Source organism: Drosophila hydei, unplaced genomic scaffold, assembly GCF_003285905.1.
Source record: "Drosophila hydei strain 15085-1641.00,03,60 unplaced genomic scaffold, DhydRS2 tig00000343-arrow-arrow-pilon, whole genome shotgun sequence".
In the NCBI taxonomy this organism is placed as follows: Eukaryota; Metazoa; Arthropoda; class Insecta; order Diptera; family Drosophilidae; genus Drosophila; species Drosophila hydei.
The window spans coordinates 219,102-241,177 of record NW_022045713.1 but is presented as its reverse complement, the minus strand read 5'-3'; the positions used below and the strand labels follow the sequence as shown (position 1 = coordinate 241,177).

At 49.3% G+C, this 22,076-nt stretch overlaps 2 protein-coding genes across 2 annotated transcripts in view; one reads left to right on the top strand and one right to left on the bottom strand.

Annotated features, from left to right (window-relative positions):
- LOC111596530 (low-density lipoprotein receptor-related protein 2) overlaps positions 1 to 18,565 on the top strand; it is a 112,039-nt gene extending 93,474 nt beyond the window's left edge. The window contains exons 4-14 of the mRNA XM_023310800.2: positions 3,308 to 3,583; positions 3,651 to 3,905; positions 3,983 to 6,280; positions 6,498 to 12,134; positions 12,254 to 12,465; positions 12,529 to 12,935; positions 12,999 to 14,500; positions 14,614 to 14,926; positions 14,997 to 17,183; positions 17,386 to 17,633; positions 17,694 to 18,565. Coding sequence (XP_023166568.2) covers positions 3,308 to 3,583; positions 3,651 to 3,905; positions 3,983 to 6,280; positions 6,498 to 12,134; positions 12,254 to 12,465; positions 12,529 to 12,935; positions 12,999 to 14,500; positions 14,614 to 14,926; positions 14,997 to 17,183; positions 17,386 to 17,633; positions 17,694 to 17,905 — 13,547 coding nt within the window. The 3' untranslated portion in view covers positions 17,906 to 18,565. The remainder of the gene's footprint in view (positions 1 to 3,307; positions 3,584 to 3,650; positions 3,906 to 3,982; positions 6,281 to 6,497; positions 12,135 to 12,253; positions 12,466 to 12,528; positions 12,936 to 12,998; positions 14,501 to 14,613; positions 14,927 to 14,996; positions 17,184 to 17,385; positions 17,634 to 17,693) is intronic.
- Positions 18,566 to 20,236: 1,671 nt separating this feature from the next.
- On the bottom strand, positions 20,237 to 21,561 carry LOC111596552 (B-cell CLL/lymphoma 7 protein family member A). Its single transcript, XM_023310827.2, has 2 exons — positions 20,986 to 21,561; positions 20,237 to 20,898 (listed from the first exon to the last, which is right to left on the bottom strand). Exons 1-2 carry the CDS (start codon positions 21,272 to 21,274, stop codon positions 20,780 to 20,782), a joined length of 408 nt encoding a protein of 135 aa, XP_023166595.1. The 5' UTR covers positions 21,275 to 21,561; the 3' UTR covers positions 20,237 to 20,779.
- Positions 21,562 to 22,076: the final 515 nt, after the last annotated feature.

Genomic DNA, 22,076 nt, shown 5'->3' with positions numbered 1-22,076 from the left:
TTATTTGTTTAACTAAAGTTTCCAACTTGTCGTCGAACAACAATATTGAGTTGCATCAGTCATTGTCATAGTCGCTGGCCTGCTAGGGTATATGATCTTCAAATTGGCAGCAAAGACGGCTTCTCTATCTTGTTTATGATTACTAACCACTCCACAGATGCTTGAGCTCATTCTGGGCGCCGACGCTGCGTCGCAGTTGTCTCAGTTTTAGCCTCTATAAAGTTGGACTAGGCGCTCACATAGTCAATAGCCAAGGGATGGTGGGTGGTTGCAGATAGGAATGCTGTTGGTAGGGGCGGGTAACGTAACGACTACAGGAATCGTGGCTACCTGCACGCACACACACACATTTTATTGTTGTGCTACAAAAGTTTGTGCTGCCGGGGAATATTTATACAACTTGGCTTGTTTAACTTGCACTAATTAAGTTTGCTCTGCTACACTTGGCTACCCCAGTACGCCGTTAATGTGAAGCAGCAGCAGCAGCAGCAGCTACAACAACTGAGTATAACAACAGGAATAACAGAAGCAACAGCAGTCAAGACGGGCTCTTTTATGAGTGGCGGATGGCGGATGGCGGTAGGTGGAAAAAAAACCTTTGGAAACTTTATTATGCCTACACCGAAAGTAACTTGAAAGTGGCATAGATCATCATCTCCCGGTCGCTCTATCTCTATCTCTGTCTCTGTCTCTGTCTCTATTGCGTATCAGTTGTTGTCTCTGATGGCAAGACGTTTAATTCGGGCGGCCCATTGCCAGCACATGGCGTATTATCTGAGCATTGCCATTTAAGCCAGAGCCTGAATGAAGCAGCAATAATTTTGCCACAACTTGCGCTGAGCTGAGCTATGGCCACCTCTTTCTTGTAGCCAGCTTGATGGACTATGCCCCTAACCATGCCCGCAATCCCGTTGCGGCCCGGCACTGCAACCAACTACTCGATAATTTATAGCACTTTGCCTGCCAACTCACAACTCAAGTGCGCAATACGAGTACAGTGAGCACTCGCTGAACGAAATCTTATTCGGAACTATGTTCGCAAGATTTCATTGAATCTAAAATTCTGAACTTGAAGCGTGATCCATAGTCGCGCAGCTGTCTAAGAGATCCAGTTCGTTGTAAGCCACGTTTCTATAGCAGCATATTGAATTGTCTATAAGACAAAGGCCGCGACAAACCACTGTGCGGCGAGAGTCTGTGCGAGTTAGAGGCGGGCGGACAGAGCCTGAGTAAGACAGAAGTAGAGCGACCAACGACAGCTGGACGGCCTGCTACGCCCGACGTATCTACAGCTGTATGCATTACGTATACGCCATGCGTGCCCAACCGTTCTCTTTGTATATGTGTGGGTACTTGCCACTGACAGGGGTCGGTCGCTCTTGCTCCATGTTGCCAACCAGACAACGCCACATCGCCCCATCGCCCCATCGCCCCATCGCCCAATGTCTGGCATCAAAATTTAATGTCTTTGGCAGCAATAGTTGAGCGCATGTATTTTGCAGGCATTTTTAAGTTCCCAGGCGCCTGTGGTGTGTCGAATCTACTCCCTGGCGGTCTTCACACTCCACATCTGTGTGTTGTTTGAACAATAGCAACGAATGGAGGCGTCAGGTCATGCGCGTCCATTCTGGCAACTTGCTTTAGGCACGGGTCTGGGCCTCGTCCGTCGCCTGCTGTGCTTCCATTTTCTTGGATCTGTGCTAAATTATTGCCCAATAGCAGCCCGAAGGCAGCGGAACAGGCAGGTCACACGCTTAATTGGCAGGCTCGCCTTTGAAGTGGACAACTGCCAACTGCCAACTGCCAACTGCCGTTTGTCGAGCGTGTTGACATAATGTAAATTTGATTAATTTGTCGTTGAGGCCGCACACACTGCTAAGCAGACTGCCTACGCCAACGCAAGCCCATTACCCGGAAAGGAGACTTCACACTGTGTACGGGTCCAATAACAACAATCAACGTCAATATCACACCTCCGGGCCACTCGTGTGTGTGTGTGCGTGTCTACATGTCAGATGAAGGCTAGTTGCTCTATAATTAAGTGTAGTGACAGGGACGCATCCCAATCACCAATCACCTCAACTGCCAACCACCCAACCACCATACAGCCAATTAATTTATGTGTCTGCTTGGAACTAGCTGCAAGACCAGAGCAACAAAAACCAACCTCAACTGTAGCTGAGCACTCAAATACAATGGAACACTTATCACTTAACACTTATCACTTTTACTTTTACAGTTTGACTCAAAGTTGAGCTGTTTGTCTTTTAAGTGCTATAACTATGTGTGCCGAGACTTTTGTTGGGCTCGGAAAAATGTGAGAAAGTGGGGAAGACCTAAACCTATTATAGATCAATAGTTTTTTCCGATGTTTTGATTCATTTTCCTGGTATCAAATAAGAAACTAAGTTTGAGTAATTTTTTTATCTTTTAAAGTATACTATATATATATATAACAGCATCAAAGGAAGTCACCAATTCACCCACTGACAATGGCAATTTAGATCATAAAGTTTTTAGACAGTGCGTGGCACAGGCAGCTGGAGACATGAACATAGCATAAAGTTTATGTATTCTGGAACAGAACGACGACCATCTGTCCGTCCGCCTGTCCGCCTGTCCGCCCGTTTGTCCGTCTGTGTGAACGTAGCTAAGCCACAACAGCTAAAGACCTGAAATATATTCTCGTGTCAGACATACGCAGCACGAGCTTATCGTTTGTTCTCGATGACTCATTCCATTTCCTGACTATCGATAAGTATCGATAACTTGACTTCATTTTTAAGCGCAGCTTGAATACCACCACAGATGGAAACATGCAATTTACTGTGACCCAAATACCTCCCCATGCTTCCCTTTTGTAGAGCCTAGAGACTATAGACATGTGCTTTGGCAACTAGTACGAAAAGTTAGTTATGCAACCATTAATCGCGCTTAATAAAGCCCTTGTAAAGAGGCATAGAAAATTTGAGCATCAGCTAATCGCAGGGTTCTTTTAACATTATCTCTGCCAGAAGCATAAGCATGCACATACATATATTCGTCTGTTGTGTTCTTAGATCGATTTATTTTTTTATCAATGCAAACGTCAATTTTGTCCACAGTTCAAGTAAACAGAAAAGGATTTGCAGCTCTGCAAATTGTGCTACAATTCGAATTGATTTGGCTTGCAAATTGTTGGGAGCTTTGTGTGTTTTTGTTGCTCTTTTGAGCAGTATTTAAGCTGAAAGCCCGCTTTTGTTGTAGCCACTATTTGTCCTGATTTCATTCCATTTCGATTCGTTTCATTCCATTTCGTTTCTCACAGCTTATCGCAAGTGCTTGCACACGGACGTGTTCTGCAATGCGCCTGGTGGGTCAGCTCCGGCGGAGGGCAGCCGCCTGACTGGACCGTGTGTGCCGAAGGAGAAACGCTGCAATGGTTACTTGGACTGTCGTACCGGACGCGACGAGGAAGGCTGCAGTGGTGTCCCCTGTCGCTTGGATCAATTTCGTTGCGCCAACGGACAGAAATGTATTGATGCGGCGCTGAAGTGCAACCATCGCAACGACTGTGACGACAACTCGGACGAGCAGGGCTGCAGTGAGTATAAGACAGACAAAATGCCTAACATTGGATCACAACTGCTACGTTTGAATCGTCCTTGCAGACTTCCCCCCTTGCCATCATGCGCAATTCCGTTGCACGAATGCGCTCTGCATTCCGTACAACTTCCACTGCGACGGCTACAACGACTGTGCCGATGAAAGCGACGAGGCGAACTGCACGGCCATCGCCTGTCCCGACAACAAGTTCCTGTGTCCACGTGGCGGCATCAATGGTGCACCCAAGTGTATACTCAAATCGCAGCTGTGCGACGGCAAGCGCGACTGTGAGGATGGCAGTGACGAGGAGACGGCATGCTGTAAGTACTACGTCCCCTCTCCACCTCTCCCCCGCCATTCCAGCAATTAAGCCACTAACAAAACAATATTCTTGCAGCCATTGACTCCTGTCCAGCGCTCAGCTGTGAGTTCAAGTGCGGACCCTCGCTAAATGGCGGAGTCTGCTACTGTCGTCAGGGTCAGAGTCTGGCGCCGGACAATCGCACCTGCATCGACCTGGATGAGTGCGCCGAGTGGGGCCACTGCGACCAACTGTGCACAAACACACCCGGCAGCTATACCTGCCAGTGCGCCCAAGGCTATATGCTCATTAATTCGTCAAAGTGCATTGCTCCGGATGCAAACAATCTGCAGCTGATCTTTGCCCACGATCGTGCCATCATGCGTATGAACGCGCACGACAGCGAGCCCAAGATCCTGGCCAATGCCACTGCCGCCGCCGGCGTCGCCTTCCATTATGCCCGCAATACGCTCTACTGGTCGGACATTAAGACACGCAAGGTGCAATCGCTGCCATTGGATGTATTAAACAGCGCCGTGGCGCCTTTGGATCAAACATTGCCTGGCACCTGGGCACCGGTGGCCCTGGCCGTTGACTGGGTGGGCGATAAGATTTACGTGGCTGATCTTGTGGGCCAGAAGATTGATGTCTTTGAGCTAAGCGGTCACTGGCATGCCGTTGTGCTCGGCTCCAATCTCACCAGTCCCGCCGATCTGGCACTGGATCCCACCGCCGGACTCATGTTTGTTGCCGACGGTGGTCAGGTGCTGCGCGCTCACATGGACGGCACGCACGCCCGCTCCATTGTCTCCGAGGCGGCCTACAAGGCGAGCGGCGTCACAGTCGACATAATTGGCAAGCGCGTCTTCTGGTGTGACTCGCTCCTGGACTACATTGAATCGGTTGACTATGAGGGTGGCCAGCGTGTCATGGTGCTGCGTGGCCAGCAGGTGCCCAGCCCCTCACGCCTGGCGCTATTTGAGAATCGTATCTACTGGACGGATGCCACCAAGCAGGGCATAATGTCAGTCGACAAGTTCGAGGGGCCCAGCTCTATACAGGTGACCTATAAGGCCAAGGACATACGCGAGCCGAAGGGCATTATTGCTGTGCACGCGCTTAGCCAACCGCATGTATCGAATCCGTGCGGCAACAACAATGGCGGCTGCAATCACATGTGCATCGTCACAGCCGTAAAGGGCGCTCCAACGGGTCTCGGCTTCCGTTGCGCCTGCCACACGGGCTATCAGCTACAGACGGATCTGAAGAACTGCAAGCTCGTCCGCGAATTCCTAATGTACTCGCAGCAGCGCTTCATCAAGGGCAAGGTGCTGGAGCCGGTCATCGAGGGCTTCAGTGATGCCATACTACCGGTTGTCTCCCGGCGAGCCCGTTTTGTCGGTCTCGATTTCGATACTCGTGATGAGTTCATTTACTACTCAGACGTGCTGCAGGACGTCATATATCGCGTGCACCGCAATGGCACTGGCCGCGAAATCGTGCTAGCCTCACAAAATGAGGGCGTCGAGGGATTGGCGGTGGACTGGGCATCTAAGAATCTCTACTACATTGACTCGCGCAAGGGCACACTCAATGTGCTCTCCACACGTAACGTAACTCACCGACGCACTTTGCTCAAGAATCTGAAGCGTCCGCGCGCCATCGTCGTGCACCCCAATCGCGGCTACATATTCTTCTCGGAGTGGGATCGTCCCGCAAACATCACCCGTGCAAATACCGACGGCAGCGGTCTTTTGGTATTCCGCAATGTGACCCTGGGCTGGCCCAACGGTCTGTCCATTGACTTTATGGAGGATCGCGTATATTGGTGTGACGCTCTACTGGATCATGTGCAACATGCCAATCTCGATGGCACGGACATCAAAACCATTAACTCACGCCTGGTGCGCCATCCATTCTCCATTGTGATCCACCACGATTGGATGTATATTACAGACTGGCGACTGGATGCAATCATTCGACTGCACAAGCTCACCGGCGAGCAGGAGGAGATGATGGTGCGCGAGCCGCAAACGAACCGACTCTACGGCGTCAAGGTGTACAGCCGAGAGGTGCAACATATTACCGAAACACAGCCCTGCTATCTAAATAACGGCGGCTGCCAGAAGATATGCTTTGCCATTCCCATTTCGCAGAACGAGTCGACTGCCGTGGCTAGCCGCTTGCAATCGCGCTGCTCGTGTCCTTACGGCGAGCGACTGGCTGAAGATCAAGTTAGCTGCATTCCCGACCCCAGCGCTGAGCCCCCGGTCCAGCCCTGCCCCAACATATGGGACTTTACCTGCAACAATCAACGTTGCATACCCAAATCCTGGCTCTGTGACGGCGACGACGATTGCTTAGATAACAGCGATGAGGAACAAAACTGCACAAGTAAGTAGTTGTCTGACTAAGGGGGAGAAAGGGTAAAGCAGCTAGGAGGGAAACAATTGCAGTCGGTGAGCAGATGTCTTATAAGTGAGTGATGTCTGAAAAGAGAAATTAACAAGATCTTTCTTTTGTGATAGGCTTATCAATAGATAAGATCAACAGCTAGTCACACCTCTACGACAAATTTTTAAAATCCATTTTGCTTATTAATTTTGAACAGAACCCACCTGTGGCTCGAACGAGTTCCAGTGCAAGTCAGGACGCTGCATTCCACTGAACTTCCGTTGCGATCAGGAGAACGACTGTGGCGATAATTCGGATGAGGTCGATTGCGGCAATGTCACCTGTGCCACATCCCAATTCGCCTGCGCCAATGGACGTTGCATACCCAGCATGTGGAAGTGCGACAGCGAGAACGATTGCGGCGACAGCAGCGATGAGGGCGAATTTTGTGCGGAGAAGACCTGCGCCTATTTCCAGTTTACTTGCCCCAGAACGGGGCATTGTATACCGCAGAGCTGGGTGTGTGACGGCGATGACGATTGCTTCGACAAGCAGGATGAAAAGGACTGTCCCCCGATAAGCTGTCTGGCCAATCAGTTCAAGTGCGCCGATCTGCGTCAGTGTGTCGAGGAATCGTACAAGTGCGATGGCATACCCGACTGCAACGATGGCAGCGATGAGCTGGGCTGCCCCTCAATGGGACCCAACCAATGCAACGTGGAGAAGCAGTTCCGCTGCAAGTCAAGTGGCTCGTGCATACCCATCGCCTGGCACTGCGACGGCACCAACGATTGCCCGGATAACTCGGATGAGGAGGACTGCGGCCAGATCACATGCGCGCAGAACTTCTTCAAATGCAACAACACCAATTGCGTGTTCAAGGCGTACATCTGCGATGGCAAGGATGACTGCGGCGACAACTCGGACGAGGGTACAGAGCACGCTTGTGTGCCGCCACCTTTCAAATGCCCCCATGGCCAGTGGCAGTGTCCAGGCGTGACAGAACGCTGCGTGAACATAACATCCGTTTGCGATGATACGCCCGACTGTCCCAACGGGGCCGATGAGGGTGAGGGCTGTGATTTGGCCGAATGCGAACATCAGTCGGGTCGGTGCTCTACATTGTGTCAGAAAACACCCAATGGAGCGCTCTGCGTATGCCCGCCAGGCTCGGAGATCGGCCCGGACGGATTCACCTGCGTCGATACCAATGAATGTGATCCACCTGGCCTCTGCTCTCAGCAGTGCACGAACACAAAGGGTTCCTACTTCTGTTCGTGTACGCAAGGCTATGTCCTGGGTCCCAACAAGCACACCTGCAAGGCAGTAAATCACACAGCTGCCTTCTTGATTATATCCAATCGACACTCCATATTGGTGGCCGATCTGAAGGAACAGGGCCTGGAGCGTGTGCCGATTATCGTGGAGAATGTGGTGGCCACCGCCTCGAACATGCACACTGGCACCATTTTCTGGAGCGATATGAAGCTTAAGAAGATATCGCGACTTGATCACGGCATGGAACCACAGGAAATCATTACCACCGGCTTGGATTTAGTCGAAGGCCTGGCCTATGACTGGATTGCGCAGAACCTGTACTGGCTGGACAGCAAGCTGAATACAATTGAGGTGTCCGCAGAGAATGGTTCTAACCGCTTGGTACTCGTACGCGAGAGCATCACACAGCCGCGCGGCATGTGCATTGATCCCAGTCCGGATGCGCGTTTCATTTTCTGGACTGACTGGGGCGAGAATCCACGAGTCGAGCGTATCGGCATGGACGGCACCATGCGCAAGACAATTATCAATACAAAGATTTACTGGCCCAACGGTCTGACTCTGGATATTGCAACAAAGCGTGTCTACTTCGCCGACTCAAAACTAGACTTCATTGATTTTTGCTACTACAACGGCACAGGACGTCAGCAGGTGTTAGCCAGCAGCCACTATCTGCTGCACCCTCACTCGCTCTCCCTGTTCGAGGACACGCTCTACTGGACGGACCGACAGCTGAACCGTGTTCTGTCAGCCAATAAGTTCCGCGGCAAAAACCAAACTGTCGTCTCGCATCTGATTAGCCAGCCGCTCTCCATACACGTGCATCATGCGTCGCTTCAGCCGATGTATCCGAATCCATGTGCCGCAGCCCGTTGCCAGCATCTCTGTCTGCTCAGTCCAAGCGCGCAGGAGGGCTACTCCTGCAAATGCAAGCCGGGCTTCAGGTTACACAGTGAGGGGCGCTGCATTGAGGAGGAGAATCCCTATCTGATGGTGGTCAAAGGAACTCAGATTGTTGATCTGCCTCTGAACGGTGGTGATGCACGTGCCGGTGCCTTGGCGCCCGTCATTGGCATCGAAAGCAGCACCGGGCTGGACTTTGACCGGAAAGGCGAGACGCTATATTGGGTGCAGGGCCGAGAGGATGACGACGAAAACTGTACCATTTATACGACTCCCTATGGAGGAGGCAACAAGACGCTGTTCCTGGGTGTCGAAAATGGCATTGTGGGCGCACCCTATACCATCGCCTTTGACTGGCTGGGCCGCAATCTCTACATTGGCAATCGCGTTGCCAGCAACATTGAGGCAGTGCGTGTGGACGGAAAGCAAAAGTATCGCACTGTGATTCTGGCAAATAATGGCACCGAGAGCTCCGTTTCGAAACCGAAGCAACTGGTGCTGGATCCAAGTGAGGGAAAGCTATTCTGGATAGACGAGGGAGTGCTTGAAATAAAAATAGCACGGGTTGATATGAACGGTCAGGATGCACGTGTCTTGCGCAAGGATCTCAAGCACCCGGAAAGCATTACCTTGGACACCGAGAAGAAGATGATATACTACAGCACCAGCTCGACAGCATCGATCTGTTCGATGGACTACAACGGCGACGGTCACAGGGTCATACTTGACGAGAAGCAGGCCATTTCGCGTGTCCGCAGCCTGGGCGTTTTGGATCATCGGCTCTACTACCTGGATCCCACTTATGAGAAGATTGTGCGCGTTGACTTACCGAAGGGCAATAATCCCAAGACGATCGTCGACAACGAACCCGAACTGCGCAGCATGATGATCTACAAGAAGCGCGCATTCATGCAGCATCCCTGCCAAACGTCGAACGGCGGCTGCAAACAGCTCTGCATACCAGGTCCATCTGCATCTAGGACCTGCGCCTGCGGCATTGGCTACCTCAAGGAGAACGAAATTAATTGCGTTGCCTACAAGACATTTGCTGTCGTCTCGCAAGTGGACATGATACGCGGCTATAGCTTGGAGGGCAGCTCCGAGGCCATGGTGCCAATCAGCGGTCCTGGCCACTACATCCGGCACGTGGACATTCTTTTCCGCGAACAATGGATTTATTGGGCCGAGTTCCATCGCGGCTATTGGAACGGCATATTCCGATCGCGGCCCAACGGCACCGACCTGCAGCATGTGATCAAGGATGGCATTGGCAGCAATGGCATACATGGCTTGACCATTGACTGGGTGGCGGGCAATATGTATTTCGCAAACGTGTATCCGCACGAGAACTATGTGGAGGTGTGCTGGCTGGATGGAACCAATCGCAAGGTTCTGGTCAAGAAGACGAATGATGCGCCGCGCGAGCTAGCTGTTAACCCCATCAAGCGACTGCTCTACTGGATTGATCATGGCCAGCATCCACGCATAGGCAAAGCCCTGCTGGATGGCAGTGACTGGATACCACTGGTCACCTCTGGCATTTCGCAACCACGAGACTTGACCATTGACATGCAAACGCACGATGTGTACTGGGTGGACTCTAAGCTGGATACGATTCAGAAGATTTCCTACAACGGCGTCAATGCCAAGGTCATACGCCGTGATCTGCCCAATCCTGTGGGCATTGCCATCTTCCTGAACGACGTTTACTGGGTGGATGGCAATCTTATGACGGTCTTTAAGGCCTCCAAGCTGTACGGCAACAACAGCGATTCCACGCCCGTGCGCACCAATTTGGAGAAACTGAGCGACATTGCCATCTACGACATCAACAATCAGCCAACCGACGACAATAATCCGTGCGCCAAGCTAGGCAACGGCGGCTGTGACCAGCTCTGCTTCAGCTTCCCGCAAGGCACCACGAACCGCAACTATCGCTGTGATTGTGCCACGGGTAAACTGGCTGACGACGGCCGCAAGTGCGAGACAGTCAATGAGTATTTGGTGTTCGCTACGCGCACTGAGATTCGCGCCGTTAACTTGGATCCGCACTCGACTGAGGTGCCATTTACGCCACTGACGAATCTGACCAATGTTGTGGGCCTGGACTTTGACTTTGCCGACAATCATATGCTGTACACCCAGATTCGGCCCTGGGCCAAGATCGCCTACACTTCAGCGAACAAGCCGAGCCACAGTGACATTAATGTGGTGCTTAGCAAGGGTATCAATCCGGAGGGCATTGCCTATGACTGGACCCAGAACAAGATCTACTGGACTGACAGCTCCAACAACTCCATCTATGCCATGAATCTGGGCGGCACCGAGCTAGTGATGATAGCGCGCGTTGAACGGCCACGTGCCATTGTCTTGGATCCATGCAACGGCACACTCTTCTTTACGGACTGGGGTCGCTTCGGTACCTCCGGCAAGATCTTCCGCACAACGATGGCGGGCTCATTGAAGCGCGCCATCGTTGACAAAGAACTGTCCCAGCCGAGTGGCTTGGCCATTGACTACGACGACCGTAAGCTCTATTGGACGGATGCGGTGCGCGAGAAGATCGAGCGAGCTGATTTGGATGGACGCAACAGAGAGCTGCTGGTGGCCGCTACAATTTACCCCTTCGCTATAACCGTTTTCCGAGACTACATCTACTGGACGGATCTGCAGCTGCGTGGCGTGTATCGAGCGGAGAAGCATACGGGCGCCAACATGGTTGAAATGGTTAAGCGGCTAGAGGATTCGCCCCGTGATATACGTATATTCAGTTCCGATCGGCAGAAATGTAACGTCAATCCGTGCAACATCAACAACGGCGGCTGTGCCCAAAGCTGCCATCCGGCGCCAAATGGCAAGGCCGAGTGCAAGTGCGACGACAACTCCAAAGTGGTCAACGAGGGACGGATGTGCGCGCCTAGAAATAACACGTGCGAGGCCAGTAAATTCTACTGCAAGAACGGCAAGTGCATTTCGCGAATGTGGTCGTGCGACGGAGATGACGACTGCGGCGATAATTCCGACGAGGATCCCAACTACTGCGCGTATCACTCGTGCTCGCCCAACGAGTTCCGCTGCAACAATGGACGCTGCATCTTTAAGTCATGGAAGTGCGATCACGAGAACGATTGCAAGGACGGATCCGATGAGCTAGGATGCACTTATCCACCCTGTGTGGATGGCGAGTTCACCTGTGCCAATGGACGCTGCATCCCGCAGGCACAGGTCTGCAATGGCGTCAACGATTGCAAGGACAACGCCACCTCCGACGAAACGCACGAGCGCTGCCCCATGAACACCACCTGCCCGCACAACCATCTCAAGTGCGAGAAGACGAACATCTGTGTGGAGCCCTACTGGCTGTGCGACGGCGACAACGACTGCGGCGACAACTCGGACGAGGATCCCCTACATTGCGGCCAGCGCACGTGTCCATCGAATAGCTTCCGTTGTCCCAACCATCGCTGCATTCCAGCCACTTGGTACTGCGACGGCGATGACGATTGTGGCGATGGCGCCGATGAGCCGCCAGACTACTGCAAGTCCGAGGGACGCACCTGCTTCGGCGATCTGTTCACCTGCGACAATGGCAACTGCATACCGCGCATCTACATCTGTGATGGGGACAACGATTGCTTGGACAACAGTGACGAGGACAACAGGCATCAGTGCAGTAAGTCAACTCCTTTAGACACCTTCAACTGTCTGTCTGTTTCTCCGTCTCGAAGATTTCCGAGCACCTCTATCTGTTGTGTACGAACCTAAGTTATATAATTTGTTGTTACGTTCCAGACGACCGCAAGTGTGACGAGGAAACGGAGTTCACTTGCTTAGAGAACAAGTCGTGGCAGCGCGCCCAATGCATACCGAAAAAATGGATATGTGACGGCGATCCAGACTGTGTGGATGGGGCGGACGAGAATACAACGCTGCACAATTGCGCCACCCAACAGCCCTGCGGCGAGGATATGTTCACCTGTGGCAACGGTCGCTGCATCAATAAGGTACCAGCTTAATTATCAATTAATCTGAGAATTGAATCTAACAGAAGCTGAAAATAATTCCAGGGCTGGACTTGTGATCACGACAATGATTGCGGCGATGGCACCGATGAAGGCAAGTTCTGCAACTCCAAGTACAAGACGTGCTCCACGCTAGAGTTCACGTGCCAGAACTTCAAGTGCATACGCAACCAGTACAGGTGCGATGGCGAAGACGACTGCGGTGACCACTCGGATGAGGTTGACTGCAAAAAAGAGAACGTCACCTGCGCCCAGGGACAGTTTGCCTGCACCAATGGCCAGTGTATTGACTATAGTCTGGTCTGCAACAAGGTGCCCGACTGCACAGACGAGTCCGATGAGCCGGCCCACTGCAATGTGGATGAGTGCGCCAAGGTGGAGATCAATCAATGCGGCCACAAGTGCGTCGACACACTCACCGGCTACTACTGTGACTGCAACGAGGGCTACAAGTAAGATCACTCTAACTCCAGTAGATTTCAATCGTTACTAAGCGTTCTTTATCTCTCGCGCAGATTGCTGGCCGATGGCAAGGCGTGTGCGGATGTGGATGAGTGTCTGGAACAGCCAGGTGCCTGCTCGCAGCACTGCTCCAACACACCCGGCAGCTTCTACTGCAAGTGCGACGAGAACTATTATGAGCGCCAGAACGATGAGCACACGTGCAAGCGCAAGGACAATGTTCCGCCCTGGCTGATCTTCACCAACAAGTACTACGTTCGCAATATGTCTGTGGATGGCCGTCAGTACAACCTCATGCATCAGGACCTGATGAATGTGGTTGCCCTGGACTTTGACATTAAGGAGCAGTATATGTATTTCTGCGATGTGACCGCCAAGACCATATTCCGTGCCAAATACTCGAGCAACGATGATCTACCGACGGAGCGGGAAGCTGTCATCAGACACGACTCGCACGGCCTAGAGGGCATTGCCATTGATTGGGTGGGACGCAAGCTCTACTGGTTGGACAGGCACTCAAAGAATCTGGATGTCTCCGAGTTGGACGGCACCAAGCGGAAGACATTGCGCAGCGGCGTTGTCGATCCTCGCGCCATTGTCGTGCATCCAGGCATTGGCTACTTGTATTTCACGTCTTGGCATCTGCAAGCCTACATTGCCAAAATGGGCATGGATGGGTCGAACTTTACGCGCATCCTTAACTGGAACGACGGCATCGCCTGGCCCAATGCACTGTCCATTGACTACTTCACGGATCGCATCTATTGGGCCGATGCCCACTTGGATTACATTGCGTACACCGATCTGGAGGGCCGGCATCGTCACATAGTGCTCTCCGGCACTAGTGTCCCCCACGTATTTGCCCTTAGCCTGTTCGACGACTATATTTACTGGAGCGATTGGAATCTCAAGGCGATTGTGCGCGCCAATAAGTTCCATGGCGCCAACTATACAGTGCTGCGCAACACAACGCATCGTCCCTACGACTTGCACATCAACCACTCGCTGCGCCAATTGCCCTATCACAATCCGTGCGGCACCAACAATGGTGGCTGCTCGCATCTCTGCTTGATAGCCCCGCCACCGGAGTCCACCTATCTGAACATCGAGGGCTACATTGAGGAAGGCGCGCCCATTTACAAATGCGCCTGCCCCAATCAATTCTATTTGGCACGCGACTCCAAGACCTGCATAGCCAACTGCACGTCGGGACAGCATTTGTGTGGCGGCAGTGACGAGAAGTGCATACCCTGGTTCTGGAAGTGCGACGGCGAGAAGGATTGCAAGGATGGCTCCGATGAGCCAGCCACCTGCGGACCACGCCATTGCCGCGCCGGCACCTTCCAGTGCAAGAATACCAACTGCACTCCATCGGCAACAATATGCGACGGCATCGACGACTGCGGCGATGGCAGCGACGAGCAAAACTGCGAACTGCCCTGCCCACTCTCAGACTTCAAGTGCAAGACTAGCGGACGCTGTATACTCGACAGCTGGCGCTGCGACGGCGATGCCGACTGCAAGGATGGCAGCGACGAGGATCCTCTGGTGTGCCGTAAGTAACCCTACGATCGAATAATACTCAGCAGGGGGGCGGGGACAAATTCATTGAACTAACTTTGTAAACAAGTATTCAAATCTCGAATTATCACGTTAATCCAAATACAGACAAGCGCACCTGCGACCCTGAAACGGAGTACTCTTGCAAGAACGGACGCTGCATACCGCAGCTGTGGATGTGCGACTTCGACAATGATTGCGGCGATGATTCCGATGAGCCAGCCTACATGTGCCGGCAGCGCAACTGCACCACCGGCTGGCAGCGCTGTCCCGGCCAATCGAACTATCGTTGCATACCCAAATGGCTGTTCTGCGATGGCAAGGACGACTGCCGCGACAATAGCGATGAGCTGCCCGAGAACTGTCCCAAGTGCTCATCGGAGACGGACTTTAAGTGTGGCAACAATCGCTGCATACCCATGTAAGTGACTAAAGTGCTCAAAGCCATGCACATCGATCTGATTTGAAACTCTTTGCTTCTCTCCATGCAGGCAATGGATGTGTGACTTTGCGGATGATTGCGGCGATGCGAGCGATGAGAACGATGCGATTTGCAAGGGTCGCTATCGCGAGTGCTCCGAATCAGAGTTCAGATGCGGCAATGGCAAGTGCATCTCGTCACGCTGGCAGTGCGATCATGAGGACGACTGCGGCGACAACTCGGACGAGATGAACTGCGAGGGATATCAGTGCAAGAATGGCACCTTCCAATGTAGCTCCGGCCACTGCATCGCCAGCTATTTCCGGTGCGACGGCGATCGTGATTGTCGCGACATGTCCGATGAGATTGACTGCCCGCCACGATTCCCGGGCGGACGTTTCTGTCCGGAGTCACGATTCCAGTGCACCAATAATCTGTGCGTCTCGCTGACCGATCTCTGCGATGGCACCGACGATTGCGGCGACGGCAGCGACGAGGATCCCAAGGTCTGCAGCGACTTCAACTGCGACACGCTGCGGCGCTTCCAGTGCGCCAACCATCGGTGCGTAGCCCGCTATCAAATCTGTGACGGCATCGACAATTGCGGCGATGGCAGCGACGAGAACAACATGACCCTCTGCGCCAGCAAACAGAAGCCCTGCGATCTGTACACTCAATACCAGTGCGCCAACAAGCATTGCATCGAGCGTGCCCAGGTCTGCGATTTCTCCGACGACTGCGGCGATGCCAGCGATGAGCTGGGCTGCCATCATACCAGTAGCTGCTCCGAACAGAACCGCGGCGGCTGCCAGCATCATTGTCACAACCTAACGGATGGCGGCTACATTTGCACATGCTATCCGGGCTACATCATAGCGTCGGACAACAAAAAGAAGTGCGCCGATGTGGATGAGTGCGCAACGCGGCAACATACGTGCTCGCATCAGTGTCACAACATGAACGGCACCTACTCCTGTAGCTGTCGTGAAGGCTTCCATCTGTCGGATGGTGCCAGCGGTGTGTGCAAGGCTACGAAGGAAAATGTGGTGCTGGTGTTTGCCAATGGGCCAGAGATACGAGGTCTAGACCTGCAAAAGAAGGAGGAGTTCGATGTGATTGCATCGGAGAAACGCATCGAAGCGCTAGACTACGACGCCCAGCAACAGATTGTGTTCTGGGCGGATAGCTATGACAAGACCATAAAGCGTTCCTACATGGTGAATGCATTAGACGGACAGGCGAAGATTGGTTTTGCCCAGGATCTCAATATGAAGGGCGGATCGAAGCCAACGGCTGTTGCTGTCGACTGGCTGGCCTCAAATCTTTATTGGGCTGAGGTGGATCGCACTGGATCGAAGCCACGCGGTCGCGTCATGGTGGCCAAAACGGATGGCCGCTATCGCAGATCGATTGTGAACGCCGGCTTGGAAGTGCCCACTTCAATTGCAGTGAATCCGCAACTTGGACGTATCTACTGGGCCGATGCGGGCTCTGCACCCAAAATCGAGGTCTCTTGGATGGATGGCTCGAAACGTCGACCGCTGATCACAGAGCAAATACGTCATCCCGCTGGCCTAACCATTGACTACTCGCAGGATCACATCATCTACTGGGTGGACACCAAGCTCAATGCCATCGAGTCGATGCGTGCCGACGGCTCTCGCCGCAAGTCCATTGTCAAGGGCGACCAGTTGCGCCATCCCGTCTCGCTGGATCTGTTTGAGTCGAACATGTTCTGGGTAACGCGCGATACGGGCGAGCTGCTGCGTCAGGATAAATTCGGTCGTGGCGTTCAGGTGGTGGTGCATCGCAACCTCGTTAATCCGTCCGGCCTCAAGGTCTACCACGAGAAGCGCTACAATACCTCGCTGCGAAATCCCTGCTACGAATCCAGCTGCTCGCATCTGTGTCTCCTGGTGCCTGGCGGACATCGGTGCGCCTGCCCCGATACCTCTGGCCCGTTGCCCTCGCATCGCAGCACCGCTGAAGTCATTTGTGATGCGGCCGCCGAACGGCCACGTCCAGCTCCACGCATCTGCCCCTGCCAGAACGGCGGCCTCTGCAAGGAGGATGATCGCGGCGAGCTCTACTGCGAATGTCTGCCAGACTTCAAGGGCGAGCACTGCGAACGCAGCACAACGGGCGCCTTTGGTCATGGCGGCGCCAATGTAACCGCCGTCGTGGTGCCCATCATGGTCATACTGCTTGTCATGATGGCCGCTGTCGGCGCCTGGTATGTCATCCGCAAGCGTCCATTGTAAGTACCCCAAAATGTTGTTAGTTCTCTTCTGATTCACAATTTCATACCTCGAACCCATTGCCAATTCGTATTTGAGAAGATTGCGTGGCTTAGCCAATTGCGATCGGGGTTCGGGTATCTCCTACTCGGTCCTTCCCGACTAGTGCGCGCTTTTTGCTACAATTCACATGTTTAACCTTTCTTGTGTTCTTCTGAACAGCGGCAAGCTGGCGCGCATGCCTGCAATGACCTCTTCGCAGAGCGTCACCTTCCGGCATGGTTCCAATGTGGAGTTCAGCGAGAGCGGCTTCCCGGGCGCCTCAGCACCCGGCGCTAATGACATGGCGCCCATCGAAGGCTACAATTTGCAGACCGTGAATGCCAATAAGGCGCGCGACTTTGCCAATCCCATGTACGATGCCGTACAGCTGGGCACCAGCTCCGATCCGGGCATGAGCAATGGCTCAGGTAAAGTACAAACGCCCCATTTCTGTAGCAATTGGGCTAATACGTTTCCGTTTTCGACAGGCATCTACGATGTGCCACAGGAACCGTCCAAGTCAAAGGCCATGGGCCACTCCGGCTCCTTTACGGAGCCCGCCTCGGCCATCATTGCGCCGAGCAGCATTACGCACAAGTCATCGCCGCAGCTGCAGCTGCGTACACGCGAGCTGGACCCATCGGCAGATACCGGCAAGGATACCCAGTATCTGGTTGAGGAGGATAAGTCAGAGTGCTGATATAAAGCTAATCAGGCCGTGGTCTCGCTGCCGCTCAGCTGTCGACGTCAGCAGCGAACGCAGCCGCGGCCCAACAGTTATCCGCTGCACGCATAGCACCGACCTAATCAATACCAATACAAGCAACTACAACAAGAACAACAAGAACATCGCCAACAACATCAACAAAAACAACAGAAACCACAGCAGCAACAACAGGGACAGAGCAAACATCACAAATCTTGGCATGCAGCCTCCGGCGAGAGCAGCGCAAAACTAACCACAAAAGTTTAAACTCTAAATACAAATATGATATATGTCAATATATTTAACGGACAACAACAATAGGAACAAGAACAACTTTGCTAAAGGATCACCTGCCGCAATGAGGACACGTTAACTAGGCACAGTCTGTTGCCATGTGCATACATATCCATATAAATAGATGTATAGAAACATATATATGTATATCAAGTATATATGTATATATGCTCGTGTGTATGTTTACCTGCTGCAACCTTCGCTGCCTCTCCACTAACTCCCAGCCCTGTGCTTAAACGTACTTTACGCAAACAAACACTAAAACACATATCCTTCGAGACGAACGTGGGCGAGAGATCCAAACAGCCAACATAAAAGAAAAACGAGCAAAAGAAAAGAAAAGACAAAACAAAAAAAAACTGTTGCAATTATTATTATATAAATTTATACACTATATATACAACATATATATATATATAAATATATATATGTATATATATACACTATGTACACTAAGATAAGGCGGCGCCCAATCGGTTCTAAGCTGAAGCGCCTCCGGCATATTCCGGCCGAAAGAAAAGCCAGCGAATCTCTAAATTTTTAAGCGCCCCGGACAAAAACCAATTTTAAGAGTCCCAATATTGAGGCACTTGTGTCACACACATACACATACACAGCGCAAAAAAAAAAAAAAAGAAAAAAAACTAAACAAAACTTTGAACTAAACTGTTTTTTTTAAGCCATTTTTTGCGCCAGAACGCAAAAAAAAAAATAAGAAAAAAATTTGAAATGAATTTTGTAAAAATGCATAGAGTATATTTTCTGAACGCTAAATGACAATATTACCTATATATATATATATATGCATATATATATATATATATATATATATATATATATATATATATATATATATATATATATATATATATAAATTATATATATATATATATAAATTCAAAGCAAAAACCAACGCGACGATATGTTTAAATGTATGTATGTATGTGAACTTTGTATTTGTTTAAACAAAAAAAAAAAACAAAATAGAAGCAAATCAAGGCAACATTTATAAGCAAAAAACAAAAACTCTTCAAGCGAAAAATTTATATTTTTCTAAAAAAACTAAAAAAAAAATATAAAAAAATTCAAATAAAAAACAAGCTTAATAATATAAATCGCAAAGAAAAATAAACAAATAATGGAAAAAATGAAACTTTTGTGCTAGCAAGTTTTGAAACGAAAAGTATGTAGTTAAATGCGTATAATTTAATATATATATATATACATATATTATATATATTATATATGTATATGTATTTAGCTTACGACACACACTCACGTTAAATTTAAAAAGAAAATCGAAGTAATTTTTGTCTGTGCTACATTTGCATTTCTCTTCTGTGGTTAAGTTTTATGCGTTAACATTCCAAGACATTCCAATAGTTCCGTGCCCATGGTCCAAGCCTCTCTACAATTTCGGTCTTTAAATTTACTTATTGTATTTTATTTTATTTTACTTTACTCTTTTTTTTTGGTTTGTAGAAGAAAAGCGAAGCTTTGTTTGCGTGTGTAATTAACATTTATCGTTTATCGTTTATATATTATTTTATTTTTTCACTTTTTATTTTTAAATATCTTAACTATGTAATCAATGGTTATATTTTTTCTGTAATTTGTTTGGTCGATCGAAAGTTTTGTAAATCGTGCAAATCTGTGCTTCCTTTCAGTTAAGCGTGTTTTTTTATAGCATAAATTTTTAGTGAAAGATGAACTAAATATGTATGTATGTATATGTACGCTTTTCCAACCAAGTTGACGTCTGGCATTTGCCCATTAGACAACCTGGCTGGCCTTACATCTATATAAATATCTATATATATATATACATATATGTATATGTATATCTATATACTATGACGATAATGTGAAAATATATAAAGAGAGAGTATGTATGTATATTTAATGTCAAGTGAAAAGAAAACTATTTGTTGAAAGAAATTAATTTTTTTTTATTATACAAAAAGAAAAACTAAAGAAAAAAAACTAAAATAAAACATAATAAAAGAAAAATGTAAAAAAAACCCAACCGACTTGTTTCAGTTTGTTTGTTTATTGTTTGTGCAAATAAATAAATTGATATAGTTATTTGTGCTAAATGCTAAAGGCCTAAACATAAGGGACAACTCGCTCAATTGGGACGACGTACAGTAAGTATACAGTATACAAAAAAGAGACTGTCTTAAGTTTAACTGCTATATGTGCATAGAGCAATTTATGTATTATACTCTTATCTATATGTTTACAATCAAGAGTTATGCATAGTTAAGTTTATCTGTATAGGTATCATTTACTTATGGTTAGACTTTTAGGAGAATTGCTTAAGTCTTGGTGAGGCAGATGATTATCGTCTTACTTATAATTTTAATTGTTTACGCTTAGGTCTCTATAAAAAAAATAAAATAACTCCGATCGATTCACACGCACACGAACACGCACACACGGGTGTGGGTCACCCACACGTGCACAGCACTCTATGTAATCAGTGAATGTGCGCGTGCTTGTATGTGGGCGTGTGTGGGTATGCGTGTGTGTGTTGGCTTAGCTGATAAATGTGTTGTGAATGTGCACGGCTAGCTAATCACTCGTTTTTAGGCGCTTCACCGGCCCATCGCTGCCCTGTGAATTGGAGTCCTCGGAGAAGGGCATGCTGGACACGAAATCAGCTCCCTGACTGTCGCTCACCACAGAGAAGCCTGTACGATATAAGAAATATGTTTAATAATATTGCGAGCAGCATGTGGATCATGTCCGATTTATATTTTATTGCACTACACACTCACAAGTATTGGAGTCTTCGGCCGTGAGGCCTGCATAGCTGGGCGTTATTTGGGGCGGTGTGGGCGTGCCTTTTTGCGAGTTCTCCTTGTCACTGATTTTGTTATTTAGCTGCAGCTTTGACTTTTTTTCACTATTGGACGATATGGGCACCCATTTGTAGATCTTCATCGTCGTGTCGCTGATGGTCACCCATTTCTTTTCCCAGTGCCGTACTTTGTCGACAGCCTGCATGACACGTTTGATGTCATCCTTAGCACGACTGCGTGTCTCGGCGCGCACACTACGTGACATATTGTGTAAAATCTATGAGCAGGGCAGGGAGATGGCGTCTGATAGACGACGGCGGCGCTGCTGGCGGTATAAGTGAATCTGCAATTCCGGTAAGCTTTTAAGGCGTTCAACTTCCTAAGCGTTTCGATCCACTGCTCTCCTTTAACGTTGTTTTTATATTGAATCTAAATGTTGTTATAAGCTCCTCTTTTCAATGTTTGCAAAAAATGTATTTTTTTAGAAGTCTGAATTAAAGCGAGAAGCGAAAATACATTTATTGCCTAGTGTTGAAAAATATGTGTAAGTCTCAGTATGTTGATAAATATTGGAAAATGCCGATATATCGATAGACAATATTACGCCATATCCGATTTTAAGCGATATTAAATTTTTATTTTTAAATTTCGTTTTGTAAATTCAGAATACTTTTTGTATCAATATCATACAGAACATGCTTTATTTCTATTAAATTTTATAATATATATACATATCTGTAAAATATTAAAGCGATACTTACACTGCAATAGCACTTAGCTTTTGCACGTGTACATAATCAAAGTAAACAATAAGTGCAACAAAATACGATGATCTCATATTTTAAAAAAAATGTACTTTCATATTTTAATATGCATGGGAGTATACTTAATTAAAGATTGGCTGCAATTATTTTTATTAAAGTATTTTATTCAAAAATATATCGATACTTTCCATTCAAGTACACCGCCCAATCTGACTTTACCAGTGATCGATGCTAAGCTCTACATCGATAGCGTATGTGCTAAGTATTTAAGTTTTATTAATGAAATATACTTGAAAAGTAGTC

Excerpts from the sequence above, each read along its gene's own strand:
- LOC111596552 (XM_023310827.2), bottom strand. The coding sequence starts at position 21,274 with ATGTCACGTAGTGTGCGCGCCGAGACACGCAGTCGTGCTAAGGATGAC. Across the intron at positions 20,899-20,985 it reads GGCCGAAGACTCCAATACTT|GCTTCTCTGTGGTGAGCGAC; the intron begins GTGAGTGTGTAG and ends TATATCGTACAG.